The sequence below is a fragment of the Phyllobates terribilis genome, unplaced genomic scaffold (genome assembly GCF_046119375.1).
Source record: "Phyllobates terribilis strain yellow unplaced genomic scaffold, ASM4611937v1 Scaffold_5__5_contigs__length_657084704, whole genome shotgun sequence".
Taxonomy (NCBI): Eukaryota; Metazoa; Chordata; class Amphibia; order Anura; family Dendrobatidae; genus Phyllobates; species Phyllobates terribilis.
In genome coordinates, this window is record NW_027362765.1 from 83294185 (window position 1) to 83312942 (window position 18758).

The following is an 18758-nucleotide window of genomic DNA, read 5'->3' on the forward strand; positions in this document are numbered from 1 at the left end:
GCCTCCTCCGGTGTCCTGTCACCCCACAGTGAGCTCCACCATGCACTCCTCAGTGATTTCAGTGATTTACGGCTTCAGGTACATCAAGACACTGGACCTAGTCCTCATTTCGGCAGAGGTATGCTTGGCTCCTTCAGTCTGGTGGCTTGCTGCCAGAAAATATCTAGATGTTTAGAACTGTTCGACCGCTGTGTTACCTCAAAGGATTTGGGCTGAATTAACTCCTTTGTAGACATTCTCGAGCAATAGTTGCAACAAATTACTGATGATGCATGAAACTTTCTTATTGTCACTGAAAGCCTAATAATCATAGATTATACAGGGAAAAGAAAAGTATCTGCCCGCCTGGACTTTCTACATGTTTTATTGATACAGGTCAACAGAAAAAGGAACAAGAGTAACCGAAGAACTATTCACCCTCAGTACAATTATGGGGAGTTCTGACGTCTATATTGATAAGTCTGTGTCCTCTCCTCATTCTGTAGACGTTTGTCAATTATGATGAGGCTTGAGCCCTGATTTGTCAGTAAAGGATAACAATGTTGCTTTTAAGCCATTTCTGTACCGCTTGGGCTTTATACAGTGGCATGCAAAAGTTTGGGCACCCCTAGTCAAAATTATTGTTATTGGGAACAGTTAAGCAAGTTGAAGATGAAATGATCTCTAAAAGGGCTAAAGTTGAAGATTATACATTTACTTTGTATTTTAGGGAAATAGATATATAGTCATTTTTTACATTTTAAAAATTACAAAAAGGAAAATGGGCAAGTTTGGGCACCCTTGGAGATTCGTGTGCTCAGATAACTTTGACCCAGGTTTCAGACCTTAATTAGCCTGTTAGGGTTATGACTTGTTCACTATCATCATTAGGAAAGGCCAGGTGATGCAAATTTCCCAGTTTTATAAAACCCAGCCTCCTCTAATGTTGTACCAAAAAACTGCAGCCATAGGTTCTTCTAAACAGCTGCCTAGCACTATGAAAATTAAATGGTGGAAGTCCACAAAGCAGGAAAAGGCTACAAGAAGATAGCAAAGCGTTTTCAAGTTGCCCTTTCCTCAGTTCGAAATATAATTAAGAAATGGCAGTGAACAGGAACAGTGGAGGTCAAGATAAGATCTGGAAGACCAAGCAAAATTTCAGTGAGAGCTGCTCATAGGATTGCTGGAGAGGCAACTCAGAACTCCGTGACTGCAAAAGACCTTCAGAAAGATTTATCAGACTCTGGCGTTGTGGTACATTGTTCTACTATTCAGAGACACCTGCACAAATATGGCCTGTATGGAAGAGTCATCAGAAGAAAACCTCTCCTGAGTCTTCACCATAAAATTCAGTTTCAGAAGTATGCAAAGAACATCTAAACATGCCTGATGCATTTTGGAAACAAGTCCTGTGTGGACCGGTGAGGTTAAAATAGAACTCTTTGGCCACAGTAATCAAAGGTATATTTGGAGAAAAAAGGACACAGAATTTTAGAGAAAGAATATCTCGCCAACCATTAAGCATGGGGGTGGATCAGTCATGCTTTGGGGTGTGTTGCAGCCAATGGCACGGGGAACATTTCACAGGTAGAGGGAAGAATGGATTAAATTAAATTTCAACAAATTCTTCATGTAAACATAACACCATCTGTAAAAAAGCTGAAGTTGAAAAGATGATGGCTTCTACAAACGGATAATGATCCTAAACACACGTCAAAATCTACAATAACTACCTCAAAAGGCGCAAGCTGAAGGTTGTACAATGGCCCTCACAATCCCCTGATCTGAACATCATTGAAAATCTGTGGTTAGATCTCAAAATAGCAGTGCATGCAAGACGACCCAGGAATCTCACAGAACTGGAAGAATTTTCCAAGGAAGAATGGATGAAAATCCCTCAAACAAGAATTGAAACACTCTTGGCAGGCTACAAAAAGCATTTACAAGCTGTGAAATTTTCAAAATGGGGTGCTAATAGGTACTATCCATGCAGGGTGCCAAAACTTTAGCATCGGCCCATTTTCCTTTTTGTAATTTGTAAAATGTAAAAAAAATGACGATTTTAACTTCAGCCCTTTTAGAGATCATTTCATCTTCAACTTGCTTAACTGTTCACAATAACAGAAATTTTGACCAGGGGTGCGCAAACTTTTACATGCCACTGTATATTGCGTAGTCGCTGGAAAAATAAATTGATTTCCGAGATGCAGTTCTTTTGCAGACTGCAGCAGGTTTTCAAAATATTCTGTTGCATTGTAACCCTTACTTTGAGGCTATGTTCACATGAATGTATTTTTAGTTCGTGGGAAAAAACTGATATCACACTGACAGCACTCACACCAAGTTATTCAATTGGGTGGTTCTGATCACTGCATGGAAAAAAATTGCTGCAGAACTAATCTCCTCCGTATTTCAGATGAGACTCGCCTATTCAAGTCTATGGGTGCGTAAAAAAAAAAAATCTGATCCCATAAAGATCAACCATATAGGATCTGATTTATCCAGATGTATCTCAATTCCTAAAGGGAACCTGTCACCTCGGAAAATTGCTATTTACCTCCAGATATTGGCTTAATCTGCAAGTAGGTACGTTACCATACTTCCAAAGCCTTAATAAAAGTGTGGCTACTGGGAGAAAATGAGCTTATTTTCTCCTGGGAGCTGCAGGCTTTCAGTCATGGGTGTGGCTAAATTCACCTTTCACTATTAAGACTCTGGTAGCTGCATTTATAGAGCTTGAACTCCAAGAGAGTCGTCTTTTTGGCAGATGTGTTGCCGATATTGGAAAAACTTGGTTGACTACACTTTTCAATGCAGAGTCATTCTGAACTGTATGTTTTGTAAGGAGCATATGCCACACAAAAAATTCTCTTCGGAGGGCAGGTGAGCTCCACCTTCCACAGGCAGGGAAAGTTCTGTTTTTTTAGATATGGCTGCAGAAAAACTTTCTCTGGACGGCTGAGCATCCCTTTAATGTGATAATACCAATTAGTGTAAACCCGATACAGTCCTCGAATAGATGTCGTAGCCCAACTACAAAGAGCGCTGATATCTGAGCCACATAGCAGCAACTTAACTCGCTGAACGGGGTACGATCCTCCAGATATTAAAGCCTAATTACTCCTTAGATGGTTTTTCAGTCTCCCTGACCCTAATATTTAACCAGCCCCAATATTTTGTCCCCATCACCAGATGGCCATCCCAACTGCGTTGCTGGTGATCACCGTGCAGTGGTTGCAGCTTACAGTGCAGGGATGCTCTAAAAAGAGCTAATGGACTTGATTAAAGTGCATCCTGCTATCCCTTTAAGACACTTCAATACATGTCTCGGTGATCCGCAGGACAAAATACTCCCAGGCATCTCCTCCCGCTTCACTACTGAGCTGTGAGTGTCAGCCCCGCTACATCTCTGACAGATGACATTGGTGTTTATTCACCGCTGTTCTATACCACTTGTTCTCAATGGAGCTGACAGCGGCCATCTGTTTCTCCCTCAACGCTGATCGCTGATTTGCCAGATGAAGAATCATTATGAAACTGAAGGAAAATGGGTAAAAAAATGCATTCCTATACAACAGAAAGACTGGAAAGATAATATTCACAAAATGTCATAATGCCCAAATAGTAAATTCATATTGCACAATTTCTTGGTGTACATTGGCGCTAGATGCCAGTGCTGAATCCGGGGTCGCCTCCATAGGAATGCATTTAGTGGCTTAAAGGGGTTGTCTAGTGATAGCCTACTGATCGGTGGGTGTCCCGCAAAGATTGGTAGAAAAGGGAACTTTTATTCCGAACTGAGAATTTTTATCCCCGTTACTGGGTGGTGTGGCTGGTTGTATGCCTGACTGCTGTTCCATTCATTCCCCATGGGGCTTCTGGAAAAAGTGGAGCGCAAAGCTCAGCGGCCCTATAGAAAAGTAATGCAGAGCAGGTCACACATACGTATTCTTACGGGCAAAAAAAAAACTTCCCTGTTCTGCTGATCACTGCAGATAGGTGATAACTTGCTATAACCTGACAACCCATGACAACTCTGACATGCTACAAAAATCAAGTTGCTTGTGATCTAGTGCTAAAAGTCTGATTTTCTCCGTAAGTGATCAATCATAAGTACTGCTTCAAATTGGGTCCAAATGATGGTAAAACTTGCTATCGCATAAGCTTCGTGTCTGCTAAGCCGCAATGTTTCTCTAGCAAGGTCGCAGTGTATTGGACTAGTTATGATAAGGCTACAAGCCATATCTGGCTGCAATGCCGGCCTGAAGCTTCGGGTTAGGTCCATACTAAGTCTTCCATGTTAGGCTTCCTACTAACTAGAGTAAAGGTGGAAAGCCACATATATTAGATGATAAAGTCAGATGTAGACCTGTCTGGTCACGGACGATCTACTCTACCAAAAGATACTATAAAAATATCACTTCTTGGACATGTCAATTTTTTAAAAATTTTTAATGGCTCGGCAGTAAAAGTGGCAGTGACAAAGTTGTAAATGTGAGCGCACGTCCGCTATAAATATTTTATGGACACTGTAAGATCTAAACGGCCTGTGGGACAGCAACGAAAGACGTCCATAAACTTTTATGTACTGTACATGTCTTTTCCTTTCTCGTGTTAGAGCGATAGACGTGAGCCGAGCCAAACATCAATTCTTTTTTTTTTTTTATAGGAGCAAATTGAAAATGTTCCAACGCATTTTGGATCTTTATCAAACAGGAGCGATCGATCGCTTTACTTATAGAAAAAATGGTGCTCTGAAACAAAATTAGAGTGCGCTGTGAGGCATTTGTCCACCATTAACTTTTCTTGAAATGCGTTAATTTCCATCCATATCGCATCACAAGAAGTTCCCACCCAACCCCCATTTTTGTTTAATATCTTGTGACGGATATTTGGGCATATGTCAGAAATATTAATTAAGGACACATCTTTATCATCTGACATATTCCAGAATGGGGCACATAAACCACCAACCTTTGATTAGTATGGATCATCATCCACAATGGGCAGATACCACGCGTTTTGGTCGAGGGCTTCATAGGGCTCTGAATACGGTGATGATTTTTTTCTCAGGCAATACTGTAAATCTCTAGGCAATTTTACACAACAATTAGGTCATTAGTGACAGCGATGTTTTAATGATTTGCAGGTGGATGTTACGAAGCCGTAATTTGCGGGACGACAATAATGAATACAGCTTGTGAAACGTAACCGTAAAACAACATCGCACCCATTGGGGAGGCTGGACTGTAAATTAGGAATATACAATTCACATTGGTGGTCAGTTAGACAAAAAAAAATATATATATATATATATATATATATATATATATATATATATATATATATATACACAGTCATATGAAAAAGTTTGGGCACCCCTATTAATCTTAAGCTTAATGTTTTATAAAAATTGGTGTTTTTGCAACAGCTATTTCAGTTTGATATATGTAATAACTGTTGGATACAGTAATGTTTCTGCCTTGAAATGAGGTTTATTGTACTAACAGAAAATGTGCAATCTGCATTCAAACAAAATTTGACAGGTGCATAAGTATGGGCACCTCACCAGAAAAGTGACATTAATATTTAGTAGATCCTCCTTTTGCAAAAATAACAGCCTCTAGTCGCTTCCTGCAGCTTTTAATGAGTTCCTGGATCCTGGATGAAGGTATTTTTGACCATTCCTCTTTACAAAACAATTCCAGTTCAGTTAAGTTTGATGGTCGCCGAGCATGGACAGCCTCTTCAAATGATCCCACAGATGTTCAATGATATTCAGGTCTGGGGACTGGGATGGCCATTCCAGAACATTGTAATTGTTCCTCTGCATGAATGCCTGAGTAGATTTGGAGCGGTGTTTTGGATCATTGTCTTGCTGAAAGATCCATCCACTGCGTAACTTCAACTTTATCACTGATTCTTGAACACTATTGCCAAGAATCTGCTGATACTGAGTGGAATCCATGCGTCCCTCAACTTTAACAAGATTCCCAGTGCCGGCATTGACCACACAGCCCCAAAGCATGATGGAACCTCCACCAAATTTTACTGTGGGTAGCAAGTGTTTTTCTTGGAATGCTGTGTTTTTTTGCCACCATGCATAATGCCTTTTTGTATGACCAAACAACTCAATCTTGGTTTCATCAGTCCACAGGACCTTCTTCCAAAAAGAAATAGGCTTCTTCAAATGTGCTTTTGCATACCTCAGCCGACTCTGTTTGTGCGTACTTGCAGAAACGGCTTCTTTCGCATCACTCTCCCATACAGCTTCTCCTTGTGCAAAGTGCGTTGTATAGTTGACCGATGCACAGTGACACCATCTGCAGCAAGTTGATGCTGCAGCTCTCTGGAGGTGGTCTGAGGATTGTCCTTGACTGATCTCACCATTCTTCTTCTCTGCCTTTCTGATGTTTTTCTTGTCCTGACACTTCTGGCCTTAACAAGAACTGTCCCTATGTTCTTCCATTTCCTTACTATGTTCCTCACAGTGGAAACTGACAGGTTAAATCTCTGAGACAGCTTTTTGTATCCTTCCCCTGAACAACTATGTTGAATAATCTTTGCTTTCAGATCATTTGACAGTTGTTTTGAGGAGCCCATGATGCCACTCTTCAGAGGAGATTCAAACAGGAGAACAACTTGCAAGTGGCCACTTTAAGTAGCTTTTCTCATGATTGCATACACCTGGCTATAAAGTTCAAAGCTCAATGAGGTTACAAAACCAAAAAAAGTGCTTTAGTAAGTCAGTAAAAAGTAGGCAGGAGTATTTAAAACAAGAAAATGATAAGGGTGCCCATACTTATGCACCGGTCAAATTTTGTTTGAATGCAGATTGCACATTTTCTGTTAGCACAATAAACCTCATTTCAAGGCAGAAACATTACTGTGTCCAACAGTTATTACATATATCAAACTGAAATAGCTGTTGCAAAAACACCAATTTTTATAAAACATTAAGCTTAAGATTAATAGGGGTGCCCAAACTTTTTCATATGACTGTATATATAATATATTAAAATAAAAAGGAAAAATACCCCTATAAAGATAAAGAAGAATAAAAGCAAAAAAGTGTAAATGAGATATTAAGCTTCTACTGACCACAGGACTGAACACAATGCACATCGCAAAGGGTCCACAATATAATATGATCTATTTGTACAGTATAGAAAATACTTAAAAACACCTATATAAAATGCCGTAAAGGATAAGGTGTGGGAGACTGTGCATAAAAAGCGTATCCGAGTCTCTATGATGCTAATATACAGATCTAGTAATAATAATAAAAAAAATCTTCTAGAATTAGGTTCAGAATGGAAAATTTAATTCATAAAAAGGTCCCAAAGTGGCCTACAACTCACTTGGTAAAAATACTAAAAGAAAAAAAAAAAGTAAAAAGGTCACTTCCGATCCCTCTTGACTAATAGCTTCCTCTTCTTTCTCATAATCACGGTTCATGGCTCAGGGAATTTCTTATTAAAAGATTATAACGGCGAGGCCGGGCCGATTCTGCCTCCTGATTAATGTGTCTAGTGAATTCTTTACTTTAAATAAAGTTTTAAATAACTAAAAAAATAAAAAAAATAAAAAAACAACAAATAAATAAAAAATATATATATTAAAAAGTTGTGGCACCAATTTTTTTTTCTCACTATCATTTTAGTGCAAAGAAATAAAAAATGAATATAAGGAATTCTATATTTTCATTAAAAGAGTGAATTCTGATTATATATATATATATATACATATACACACACACACACATACACATATATATAAAAATCTTCAATTTGTCAGTACATTAAATATAATTTCTTGGGGGATTATATTGCTAGGAGTCACTTTGAAATCTGATCTGTATGGTAAATGGTTGAGCATTTCCCTGCTTTGCTTTCTGTCTACGGAAATAACAGAATTTGGGAAAGTGCAGGTATCTGACTTATTATCCGACGGAACTGGAAGAATTTTTTTTCTTTTTCCTAATTTTGGTTGAAATATTCTAGGAGTTAGAAAAAAATTTTTTTTTTTAAAAAGGCACTTTCACTATTTACCAAGTGGAATACATTATATATATATATAATATAAAAAATCTTTATTTATTTTTTCTAAGAACTGCTCCGACAGTTCTCCGACAGAAATTAGAAGGAAACGCAAGGAGGCCATGTAACAAGGATTAACATTACCCAAAGGAAAAGTCTCAGCAGGCATCAAAATAAAACCAATTATCTGCTGTGTGGAAATGAGTATAAGTAGCATATTATATCTCATATCTGTCTATCTCATATCTATCTACTGTATCTATTTCATATGTATCTACTGTATTTATCTCATATCTGTCCATCCATCTATCTCTCTACCCAGCTATGGATCCTCTATCAATCATTTATCGATCTATATAAATCCAAAAAATGGGGGGCAGCGATCCAAGGTCAGATGGTGAGAAAACGGATTTTAATCAGTCTATGCAGGGGCTGCTTAAAATCCGTTGTTTTCACCATCTGACCTTGGATCGCTGCCCCCATTTTTTGGATTTTTATAAAAGAGGTTTTGGTGATAACCTTCGGGGCTTTCCGCCCATTTTTTAAAAAATGCTGCTTTTATGTTTCTTTCTGGATCTATATATTATCCATCTCTGTATCCTCATATCTCTCTATCGTCTGCCTCCCTCATTTCATATAATGGAAGTAAATAAGTTTTGGACTGGAAATTGACAAGAAATTGAATATATTTTCTAAAACCGGATGAGACAAATTATCACAAAGTACAAGTATTCTTTCTAAAGCGATATCCTATCGGAGTTTATTAGTCTTTTTCGCCATGGTTCAGTACCGGACAGTATACTTTTATATGGTCGTGTCTGCCTTTACTAAGTCTTTGCTGCAATATAAACCCAACTCAGTCAGGCAATAAAAGGTATCACTTGCACTGCAATTTTCTCCATGGGCTCATTAACTAATTAACTAACCATGGAGCAATTCCAGGAGAAATTGCAGCTGTCCAGGCAGCGTTTTAAAAGTGAGTTTGGGCCAAATTTCGAGAATCGGTCGCGTGTTGACAGGGATAAAAAGATTCGCTCTGACATCACTGGGAAATTGAATAGGAAGACATTCAATGAAATTTAATTTTCTCCTGAGCTGCAAAACACAAGATAAGGAGCCAGACGAGGATCACGATAACCGGAATCAGAGTCTGAAATTAGACTGTAATTCTGTGTTTTTTTGTTTCTTTTTTTGCCAGCAAGTAACCAAGAGCAAATATTAGATCTTTGTCATATGTTTAAGTTGTGAGGGCTATTTCATCTATGCCACAATGTATAAGCAATAACCATTAATCTGCACTTTGTTAAAGTCACAAAGGCTGCAAAGGTAACAAACCGGCAAAGGTCAACAAACCGACAAAGACAAGAAAAAAAGGTCACACGGACTATCAAGTCCCTTTCTGTATCCAAGCCTATGGAATTCCAGGACACAGAGGCAAAGCAACCCAGAGTGTCACAAAGAAGTGACACAACTTTGTGCACTTGTCCTTTTACCACTTTCAGCGCTCTCTATGACCCAACCGATCGAACAGCAAGTTGTGTCTACTCACCCACACACTCATTGGCTTCTCTTGCCGTCGCTCGTTGCCAAGGTCTGTCGTAGTGGAAAGGTTTGCAGCGGTCGCACTCCGGTCCAGCAGTGTTGTGCTTGCAGTCGCACACCAGGTTGTCGTCTCTGTCCTTGACACATCTCGAGGCATGTCCATTGCACTTACACCGACCCCCAACTTGTAGGTCGGAAACGGCATAAAAATAAGAGTCTCTGGCCAATTCTGAGTCGTCTTCATTCTCATCCCCAAAGGTGTGAAGACGGCTGAACACAACCTTGATGTCCGTGGCTGTCACCCAGTCTTGAAGGACTGGAGAGTTGTCAAAGTCATGTGCAGAGGGTCTACCATCCAAGGTGCTGAAGGCTATCAAGCCTCCAGAGAGAGGGTGCATATCTGTATGAGAGTCTGTGCAAATGGCCTCTTGCTCGTTTTGCTTAGTAATGACTGCTTTATTGGGTTTGTTGTACATTTTTCTACATTGGGTTGAGTAGAACTGAAATGGTACCCAAGATTTCCCATGGTCCATAGACTTGAAGATGGCCATGGATTCCGGTCTCGGAGAACAGAACTGGAGACTCACATAGGTCACCTCAAATTTTTTTCCTAGTGACAAGGTTAGGGTGACGTTCAGAGGATTCTGAATAAAGTTCTCCGACTGCCAGCAGGTGAGGTTGTGGGGGTTATTGAGATCGGTTAAAAAAGAGGGTGGATGAGCTTTTTTAGGGTCCGTGGCATTGCAAAAATGACAGTTCCTGAATCTATCCTCCCCTTTCTCCGTCACCACACAATACCTTGATGGGTTCTTCCCGCAGGTGCTTGACACTTTGACTTCCTTCCCAAAAGCGGAGTTTACAAAGTCCGGAATACATCTCCTAGGGTTGCCATTCTCATCGTAGCACGGATCAGGCTGTGTTGTCTGGATGGAAAACATATTCATCCCATATCCTCCTCTACTTTCTTGAGCGGTACAGGACAAAGAAACTAGCAGGAACAGCAAAAAGTGCCCTCTCAGCATCATCTTCGAGTCAGCTTAACCCTGCCTTGACCACAGATCCTTCCACTGGCCTGTACTCCTAGCAAAAAACGAAGGCAAACACAGAAAGAAAAAAAAAAGAAAAAAAATGATAATATAAAATATTTTAGTCACCTAGGAGTTACTAAAAACAGATGGTAAAAATAGCTGAAATAGACTAGCAACCAAAATCAAACAGAGATGACATCATTTAGCAGAAAGGATCCAAAAGAAGAAGAAAAAAAAAAAGTTACAATTTCAAAGACATCCTGCAAAAGTTTTTATCTGCAAAAGCGAGAGTGATATAAAACAAAGCTAAACGACAACATAAAAGTCCTGTCCAATTGAAGAAAAAAATAAAAATAAATAGATAAATAAAAAATGTATAAAAACACAAACTGGATGTATATGAGGGCTTTAGAATGGAATGGATATGTTACACCTTCTTTTGCTAAAGGGAAGGTTCTTACCTAGCATTCTGCAATTAAAGAGTAATTATAGAAAAAAAATGCACTACCTTTAGAATTAAATTAAGAGATGGAGAAAATAGGGGCTAAAAAAAAGTTTAAAAAGTAAAAATTGCACTAATTAAAAAAATAAAGAAGTTGAGACTGATAGTTTGGTGGCTGCTCAGGGCAGGCTGTTGCAGCATGGGGCAGCTGAGCTTTGGAGGCTGAGGATGATGAGAAGAGTCAGCCAATCTGCAGAGTGAATCCTCACATCCTTCTGCACAGATGAGAAGTTTTTGGTGACTGTCTCTCCCTGTCTTGCTATAGAAAGTGAATGAAGCTCTCAGGCTGTTTGGCTTGAGGTCATCTCAAGGAATGACATTGCATTAGGGGGAATTACAACGACACCCACTGGTAGAAGAACATTGGGCAGGGGAGGCTGCAAGCAACTGATTCACATAAAGAAGAAGAGGAGGGGAGAAGAGGTGAAAAAAAAGAAGAGGTGGGGGGGGAGTGAGGCTGGCAGTGAGTAAAGAAAGGGAGGCTTGCTTTCGCCAAGGGAAAGTGTGAGACAGAAGGGGACAGGGAGAGCCTACAGATAAGGTGAGCACCAAAAGTGAAGGATCAACTCCAGTTTGCAAAGCAACTAGGAAAAAAAAAAGGTGAGAAGTGATGGGGCAGACAGAAAAAGGGCTGAGAAAATCTCAAAGGAAGAAGTTACAGTACAGGATTTAAAGAAAGAAGATTTGGCAACAGAAAAGGAAAGAGTTAATGCCGGCGAGGCAGCAGTTCTCTATGATTTGGTGGAGGTTGCGGGCGCTGCAACCTGTTGAGAAGAATGACTGGGGCTGTCTCAGTAGAGATTGCAGGCATCTTACCAGGAGCTGTGACTATCTTAGTAGAGGCCATAGGCATTAGAAGCTGTGTCTGTCTTGGGAGAGGCGGCATGGAATAAGGATTTGTCCCTCTTGGTGGAGGCTGGATGGAGAGAGGTGGAGTAGTTACTGGTAAGGTTGGGGCTGCTGATCTTCATAGTGTCTCCAGGGTTCTGCCTGCTCTTTACTGACTTGTGCATTTATTTCCTGCATGGATATGAGGAGGTGTCAATCATGACGGAGGCTGGAGGCAAAGGGGGCTGCTTCTTGCAATGAGGCAGGGACTGTAAGCAAGGTCTGTCTTGACAACAAATTAAGTGACATGAAGTCGTAGGTGGTAAGAGATTGCATGGCATGAGCGGTGACCCATTAGGTCATTACGGTGACTGATGTATGAATCTTCCTATGTTTTGGGCTATATATTTCATTTTTTGCAAGGACAAAGTGGGCATGTACCCGAAATGCTGGGTGGTGGTGCCAAAAAGCCAAGGTATTTCAGATACATGTCTGAAGGCTGTAAGCTAAACCTTTGCCCCGCCACAAAAAAATCCTAGCTGCACCTCTGCTTTGTGAGTGTCTATCTTGTAAGAGACTGTTGACTAATGAGTGTCTGGTGTATTGAAGAGAGTGTCCATCGTGTTAGAGACTACAGGGCTATGGTAGTGACTGTTCTTTACGAGACGGATGGAAATCTCACCTGTGCTGTACGGAAACTAAAAATGTGGGGGAGGTTATACTCATACCACAGTTGCATTCACACATCAAAGTCCCCAACTCGTTCAGGTTCATATTCTCGTCCGTAGGAGTCAGTATTATTGCTACAGTGGCCTGTAATCATGACACCCCCTTTCCGGCCCCAGCAGAAGGTGACAAAAAAAATGTAAAAAATCACGCAACAGAATAAAAAAATAAAATAAAATTGGTGACCCATCTTGAGCTAAGAAGACACAAGTGCCCATACACAAGATAAAAGTCATCTGAAGCGGGCAACTTAGACCATTTTGACTAACCATCATATGAAAATAATAAGTGAATGATCTTTTGTGATGGCCAACAGCAGACTGCCAAAAAATATGTTTTGTTTAGTTGGATTCTTTCACCGAAACTCTGTCCTGTGTGAATGACTGCCCACATGTAGATGATCATCTGCCATTCCGTAAGCCTGGTGGTTGAATCGTCCACACTATTGATGTTACGTACGATTGATTAGCCACTATACTAGACTTATGTGTGTGGTCAGCTTAATAGTGAACCAACATATCACCATAACGTTCAAGACAGGAGGAACATGTGGGCCACCTGCAAAAAATGTTTGAATTTTAGAGATCCTCAGGGGTGGTAATGTGCATCTATATCTTGTACGCTCTTTCTCGGGGTACAGGATTTCTGCAAGTTGTAAAGCTTAAAAGGTGGGATGTCCCATTGAAATCTGTGGTAGATGAGACATATTGAAATTCTCAGATGGTTCAGGGTACTTGGAGACGACTAGCTAATCAAAGATTTTCTATCAATTTTTTTTCTTGGAAATTGAACACTTAGGTGTCAGCACACTATATTGCTACATAAGTACCCATCCAATGATGAATTAGATATACAGCAATATATACAGAATTATACATATCATATAGATCCTTTTACCTGTGCAACAGGGAAGAGCAGTCGCTGGGATACTAAATTCCCTGCAGTTGATCTCCCTGACTATTTTGGCACATCATGGCAGCACCTCACTCTCTTTTCAGAAAATATACTGTACGTGTTATTAATGGTGCCTGTATTCTCACAATGTATGATTTTCACTCTTCAGTAGAGGCCTCCATGTCTGCTTATACTATAAGGGATTATAACAAGTGTCTTGCTTGAGAGGGTAAAAAATGGGTCTCCTAATTCGGAAAAGAATGAAAAAGGGTGCTTATTAAAAGGAGAAGCCAAAACGGGAACGTCGATCTTAACAGAGAGTAGGGACTTTGTCACTCCTAGATGAGAGTGTAGGGACCTTGCCTGCCTCCAGAAGAGAGAAAACAGGTAGCCAGCTAAGGTGGCCTCCCTATTTCAATGAGAGTCTATAAGATTAGCGTTCATTTCTAGGGGAGAGTGGAAGGAGCCGGTCTGTTACAAGAATGTGCAGGGAGATTGCCCACTCTTAAAAGAGAGATAGCAGGGAGTCTTCTTATCCCAAGGAGAGAGTAAAGAGCTTATTAAAAGAATCCTATCTCTTGAGAAGCCACAAAGAGACTTAGAAGGAAGCCAAACATTTCGGATGAATGTTGCCCAAACTCGCAGATTTTAGGCGCACTGGCCAACCATCCAATGTGAATGATGTCCTGACTCTCCTCTAATGGAAAAAGTCTAGAAAATAAAAAAAGGGCCAGGCATGTTGAATTTCAACATGCCCAATCCTTTTGTTCTTAAGTTATTGCCATAAAAGTATGGCAGCAGCTGAGAATTGATGAAAACTTGGCAAAGCTGAGCATGAAGTTTTATGGGGATGGAGTAAGAGGGAAAAGCTTTTCACCCATGGCTATCTAAGGTGCATTGTCAGCTTATCCTTCAAAAATAGAGTAGGGAGCCTGCCCATCTACCAAGCGTAGGGATCTTCACTATCCTTAGGATGGAGTGTGGGGAGACTCTTTATCCTTAGGACATAGTATAGAAAGCCCCTCTATCGCAAACACAAAGTATAGAGAGTCACTCTGCCCATTCTAAGTGAGGCCATCTATCACGGGAGAAGCATTAAAAAAGGGTATTTGTACGATTCTATAAGGTACACACTATAAGAGAGAGGATACCATACTGATTGCTGGGGGTCATATGGATGGGACCCCCCAACGATCTAGAGAATAGGGCTGTGCAGAGCCCTCATCCATTATCTTGAGACTGTCAGAAATAGCCATGCTATCGCCATAAGTCCAATAGGCATGTGCACCTTCTCACCATTCAGAGAATTCAAATCTCTGCAGAGCTCTGTTCTCGAGATGACTGGAGGTCCCAGCAGTCAGACCCCCTGCAATCAAGAAATTTGGGAAGGAGATGACCTTCTTAAAGAGGTATTCTCCCAATTCATAGTTATTTATCAAAGTGGTTGTAAAAAATACATATGTTCTTACCGAAAGTTATAGAAATGATAATATCTTGGTTCACCACTAGACAAGTATTCAGCGAGGTGTGGGTTAGTCAGAGAGGATCCATAGGCCGTGGATTATCTTTGTTGGATAAACTGTTCTCTTTGTGTATGGTATGTTCTACCAGAGGCTGTAAGAAGTGTCTGTCCTGGGAGAGTCTTACAGATATTTGCACTCACTCGACTTGTCTACCTGGGGAAAATAGACTTGCAAATTCCTGACATAATTGTGACCACTACTGACATGTTTCCAGATTTCTGAAGTCTCATCGGAGTAAGTCTACTGTGCAAAAAAACACCTATTCTAGCCTCTAACAAATTTTATATTTCCTTTTTTTTTTTTTAAAGGAATTTCATTTTTCTGCAAATTGTTTTTGACAGATAAATACATATGTTGGATTCATATATTGACTATCCCTTTTAGAAAAAAAAACAACAACTATAACCGAGTGTAATTAAAATAAAGTAATAAAAATGCAATTTTGTCATATTTAGATTTTTGTATAATAAATATTGTAAAACCGAAAAGTATGGCGACAGAATGAGAAGAGCTGCGATGTACAGAAAAAGTCCATGGCACCCGGTATAGTCAAATGCAAGTTAAGTTTAGCATTGTGTATAACTATTCCTCAATTCTTTCATCAGAAGTAAGAGATGTTTCCGTCCTCCATGACATTGGTCCCTTGGTCACACGTAGAGCGGACCTCTGACCACAGCCGGGGCAATGTATATTGCAAGGATCGAAACATCGGCAGTTGAGCATTGCATCAATCTGATTAATAATTGACAAATATTTATATGCGACAATTAAATTAATGTCCATCTGACCTGACTGAGCACCCTAGATGTTTTCCTATGGTCACTTTGGATTTTAATATCCTTTCTAAGGGCAACACTACTACACTGCAAGAGAACAACAGCATCTACACATTCAGATACTAAAGACTCCCCATACACATTAGACTGACGTCAGGAGAGCCCGCGGATATCGGAGGGCTCGGACAACACTGTCTAAAGACCTCCTGACTCTCCCCCAACAGATGATGTAGAGTGGAAATGAGGATCTCGCATGTTTGATTTCAAATTGCTGCTCTTTTTGTTCTCGGCAAGATAAGTTGTCGCCAGAGGAGTCAGGTAGCGGCTCTCATGGAGAATACAGGAGCGGTTGGCTATAACAAAAGAATAGGTTCAGCGAAATTGTAATTTATCAATCAAAAACAGGATCTTTCCTATGTACATTTTGTTCACCAACATGTCAGAGCAGATTATCAAAAAATTCTTAACGCACTTGTGCAAATTGGCAAAGGATCGGCCACCGATCAGTCCAAACTTCTCTAGATTCAGCAGACCATGCCCTAAAATTTCCAACATGACTGATCACAATTTTTGGCAACCAGAACTTTAAAACAATGGTCACAATTAGCCTGGCCATAGGGAGTCTTTCAGGGCAAAATGACGTTCTGAAAAAGCACATCTCTGAGGCACCATCCGTCAGTAGATCTGGCCAACCAGCTCTTCATTGTTTGATGATTCTGGTCCATTAAACAATGAAGTGGGGGAGGAGCGGGGAAGCCAGATTTACTGATGGATGGGCTCTGGACTGCCCACGATGCACCAAGCAACTCATTTGCATATTAATTTAAAGATTGTTTTCTCAAAAAAGTAACCCACAAAATTTGTAACTACAGGAATGCATTTTATCAGGGAAAGCTGCCCTATATAAATGTGAGCTTACTTAATTTTGCCACGACAAATGTCTTTAAGAAGCTTAAAAAAAACCTCATTATTTAAGATCTATGGTTGATTAGAAAGAGTCAAAGGACCCGGGTCCAGTAGCCACATCGATTTGTGTCCACACGGAACTGGAGCCTTGTGAACATCCTCCTACCTGATGGCATCCCTGGTTCCTCTTCTGGTTAGTAACCTCGGCATTATTGCGGTATGAAGAATGCATGACATCACACCAGATCTACTAATCTTGCATAGACGAGGAGATGTTGGTAGGTAAGAAAGGGTTCAAATGGCTTTAGTATGGTGGCTATGGACAACTAATAACATTAGTTTATCACATGAGGCAATCTTAAGGAGCTTGATATAAATAATAAAATATAGCATCACAATTTAGGTGTCAAATTTTTGAAAAATGTCAATATCAATTTACATGATTTTTAATATTTTTTGATACATACAGTACAGACCAAAAGTTTGGACACACCTTCTCATTTAAAGATTTTTCTGCATTTTCATGACTGAAAATTGTACAATTACACTGAAGGCGTCAAAACTATGAATTAACACATGTGGAATTATATATACTTAACAAAACAGTGTGAAACAACTGAAAATATGTCTTATATTCTAGGTTCTTCAAAGTAGCCACCTTTTGCTTTGATGACTGCTTTGCACACTCTTGGCATTCTCTTGATGAGCTTCACAGGTGTGCCCTGTCAGGTTTAATAAGTGGGATTTCTTGCCTTATAAATGGGGTTGGGACCATCTGTTGTGTTGTGCAGAAGTCAGGTGGATACACAGCTGATAGTCCTACTGAATAGACTGTTAGCTGCTTTTTTCTTGCCATAATACAAATTCTAAGTAAAGAAAAACGAGTGGCCATCAATACTTTAAGAAATGAAGGTCAGTCAGTGCGAAAAATTGGGCAAACTTTGAATGTGTCCCCAAGTGCAGTTGCAAAAACCATCAAGCGCTACAAAGAAACTGGCTCACATGAGGACCGACCCAGGAAAGGAAGACCAAGAGTCACCTCTGCTTCTGAGGATAAGTTTATCCCAGTCACCAGCCTCAGAAATCGCAGGTTAACAGCAGCTCAGATTAGAGACCAGGTCAATGCCACACAGAGTTCTAGCAGCAGACACATCTCTACAACAACTGTTAAGAGGAGACTTTGTGCAGCAGGCCTTCATGGTAAAATAGCTGCTAGGAAACCACTGCTAAGGACAGGCAACAAGCAGAAGAGACTTGTTTGGGCTAAAGAACACAAGGAATGGACATTAAACCAGTGGAAATCTGTGTTTTGGTCTGATGAGTCCAAATTTGAGATTTTTGGTTCCAACCACCGTGTCTTTGTGCGACGCAGAAAAGGTGAACGGATGGACTCTACATGCCTGGTTCCCACCGTGAAGCATGGAGGAGGAGGTGTGATGGTGTGGGGGTACTTTGCTGGTGACACTGTTGGGGATTTATTCAAAATTGAAGGCATACTGAACCAGCATGGCTATTCCATCCGGTTTGCGTTTAGTTGGACCATCATTTATTTTTCAACAGGACAATGACCCCAAACACACCTCCAGGCTGTGTATGGGCTATTTGACCAAGAGGGAGAGTGATGGGGTGCTACGCCAGATGACCTGGCCTCCACAGTCGCCAGACCTGAACCCAATCGAGATGGTTTGGGGTGAGCTGGACCGCAGAGTGAAGGCAAAAGGGCCAACAAGTGCTAAGCATCTCTAGGAACTCCTTCAAGATTGTTGGAAGACCATTTCCGGTGACTACCTCTTGAAGCTCATCAAGAGAATGCCAAGAGTTGCAGTCATCAAAGCAAAAGGTGGCTACTTTGAAGAACCTAGAATATAAGACACATTTTCAGTTGTTTCACACTTTTTTGTAAAGTATATAATTTCACATGTGTTAATTCATAGTTTTGATGCCTTCAGTGTGAATGTACAATTTTCATAGTCATGAAAATACAGAAAAATCTTTAAATGAGAAGGTGTGTCCAA

The 18758-nt window shown here is 40.3% G+C and overlaps 1 protein-coding gene across 5 annotated transcripts in view; it reads right to left on the reverse strand.

The window, feature by feature from the left end:
- Positions 1-18758, reverse strand: part of NTN1 (netrin 1) — a 185181-nt gene that overhangs the window by 81170 nt on the left and 85253 nt on the right. Inside the window, exons 1-2 of one of the 5 annotated variants that reach the window (XM_073682458.1) lie at positions 11907-12110; positions 9568-10640 (exon numbers count right to left, since the gene is read on the reverse strand). In XM_073682458.1, coding sequence (XP_073538559.1) covers positions 9568-10585 — 1018 coding nt within the window. In that variant the 5' untranslated portion in view covers positions 10586-10640; positions 11907-12110. Of the gene's footprint in view, positions 1-9567; positions 10641-11049; positions 11458-11906; positions 12111-18758 lie in introns of those variants that run through there. The other 4 variants (XM_073682460.1, XM_073682457.1, XM_073682456.1 and 1 more) reach the window with 4 other exon arrangements.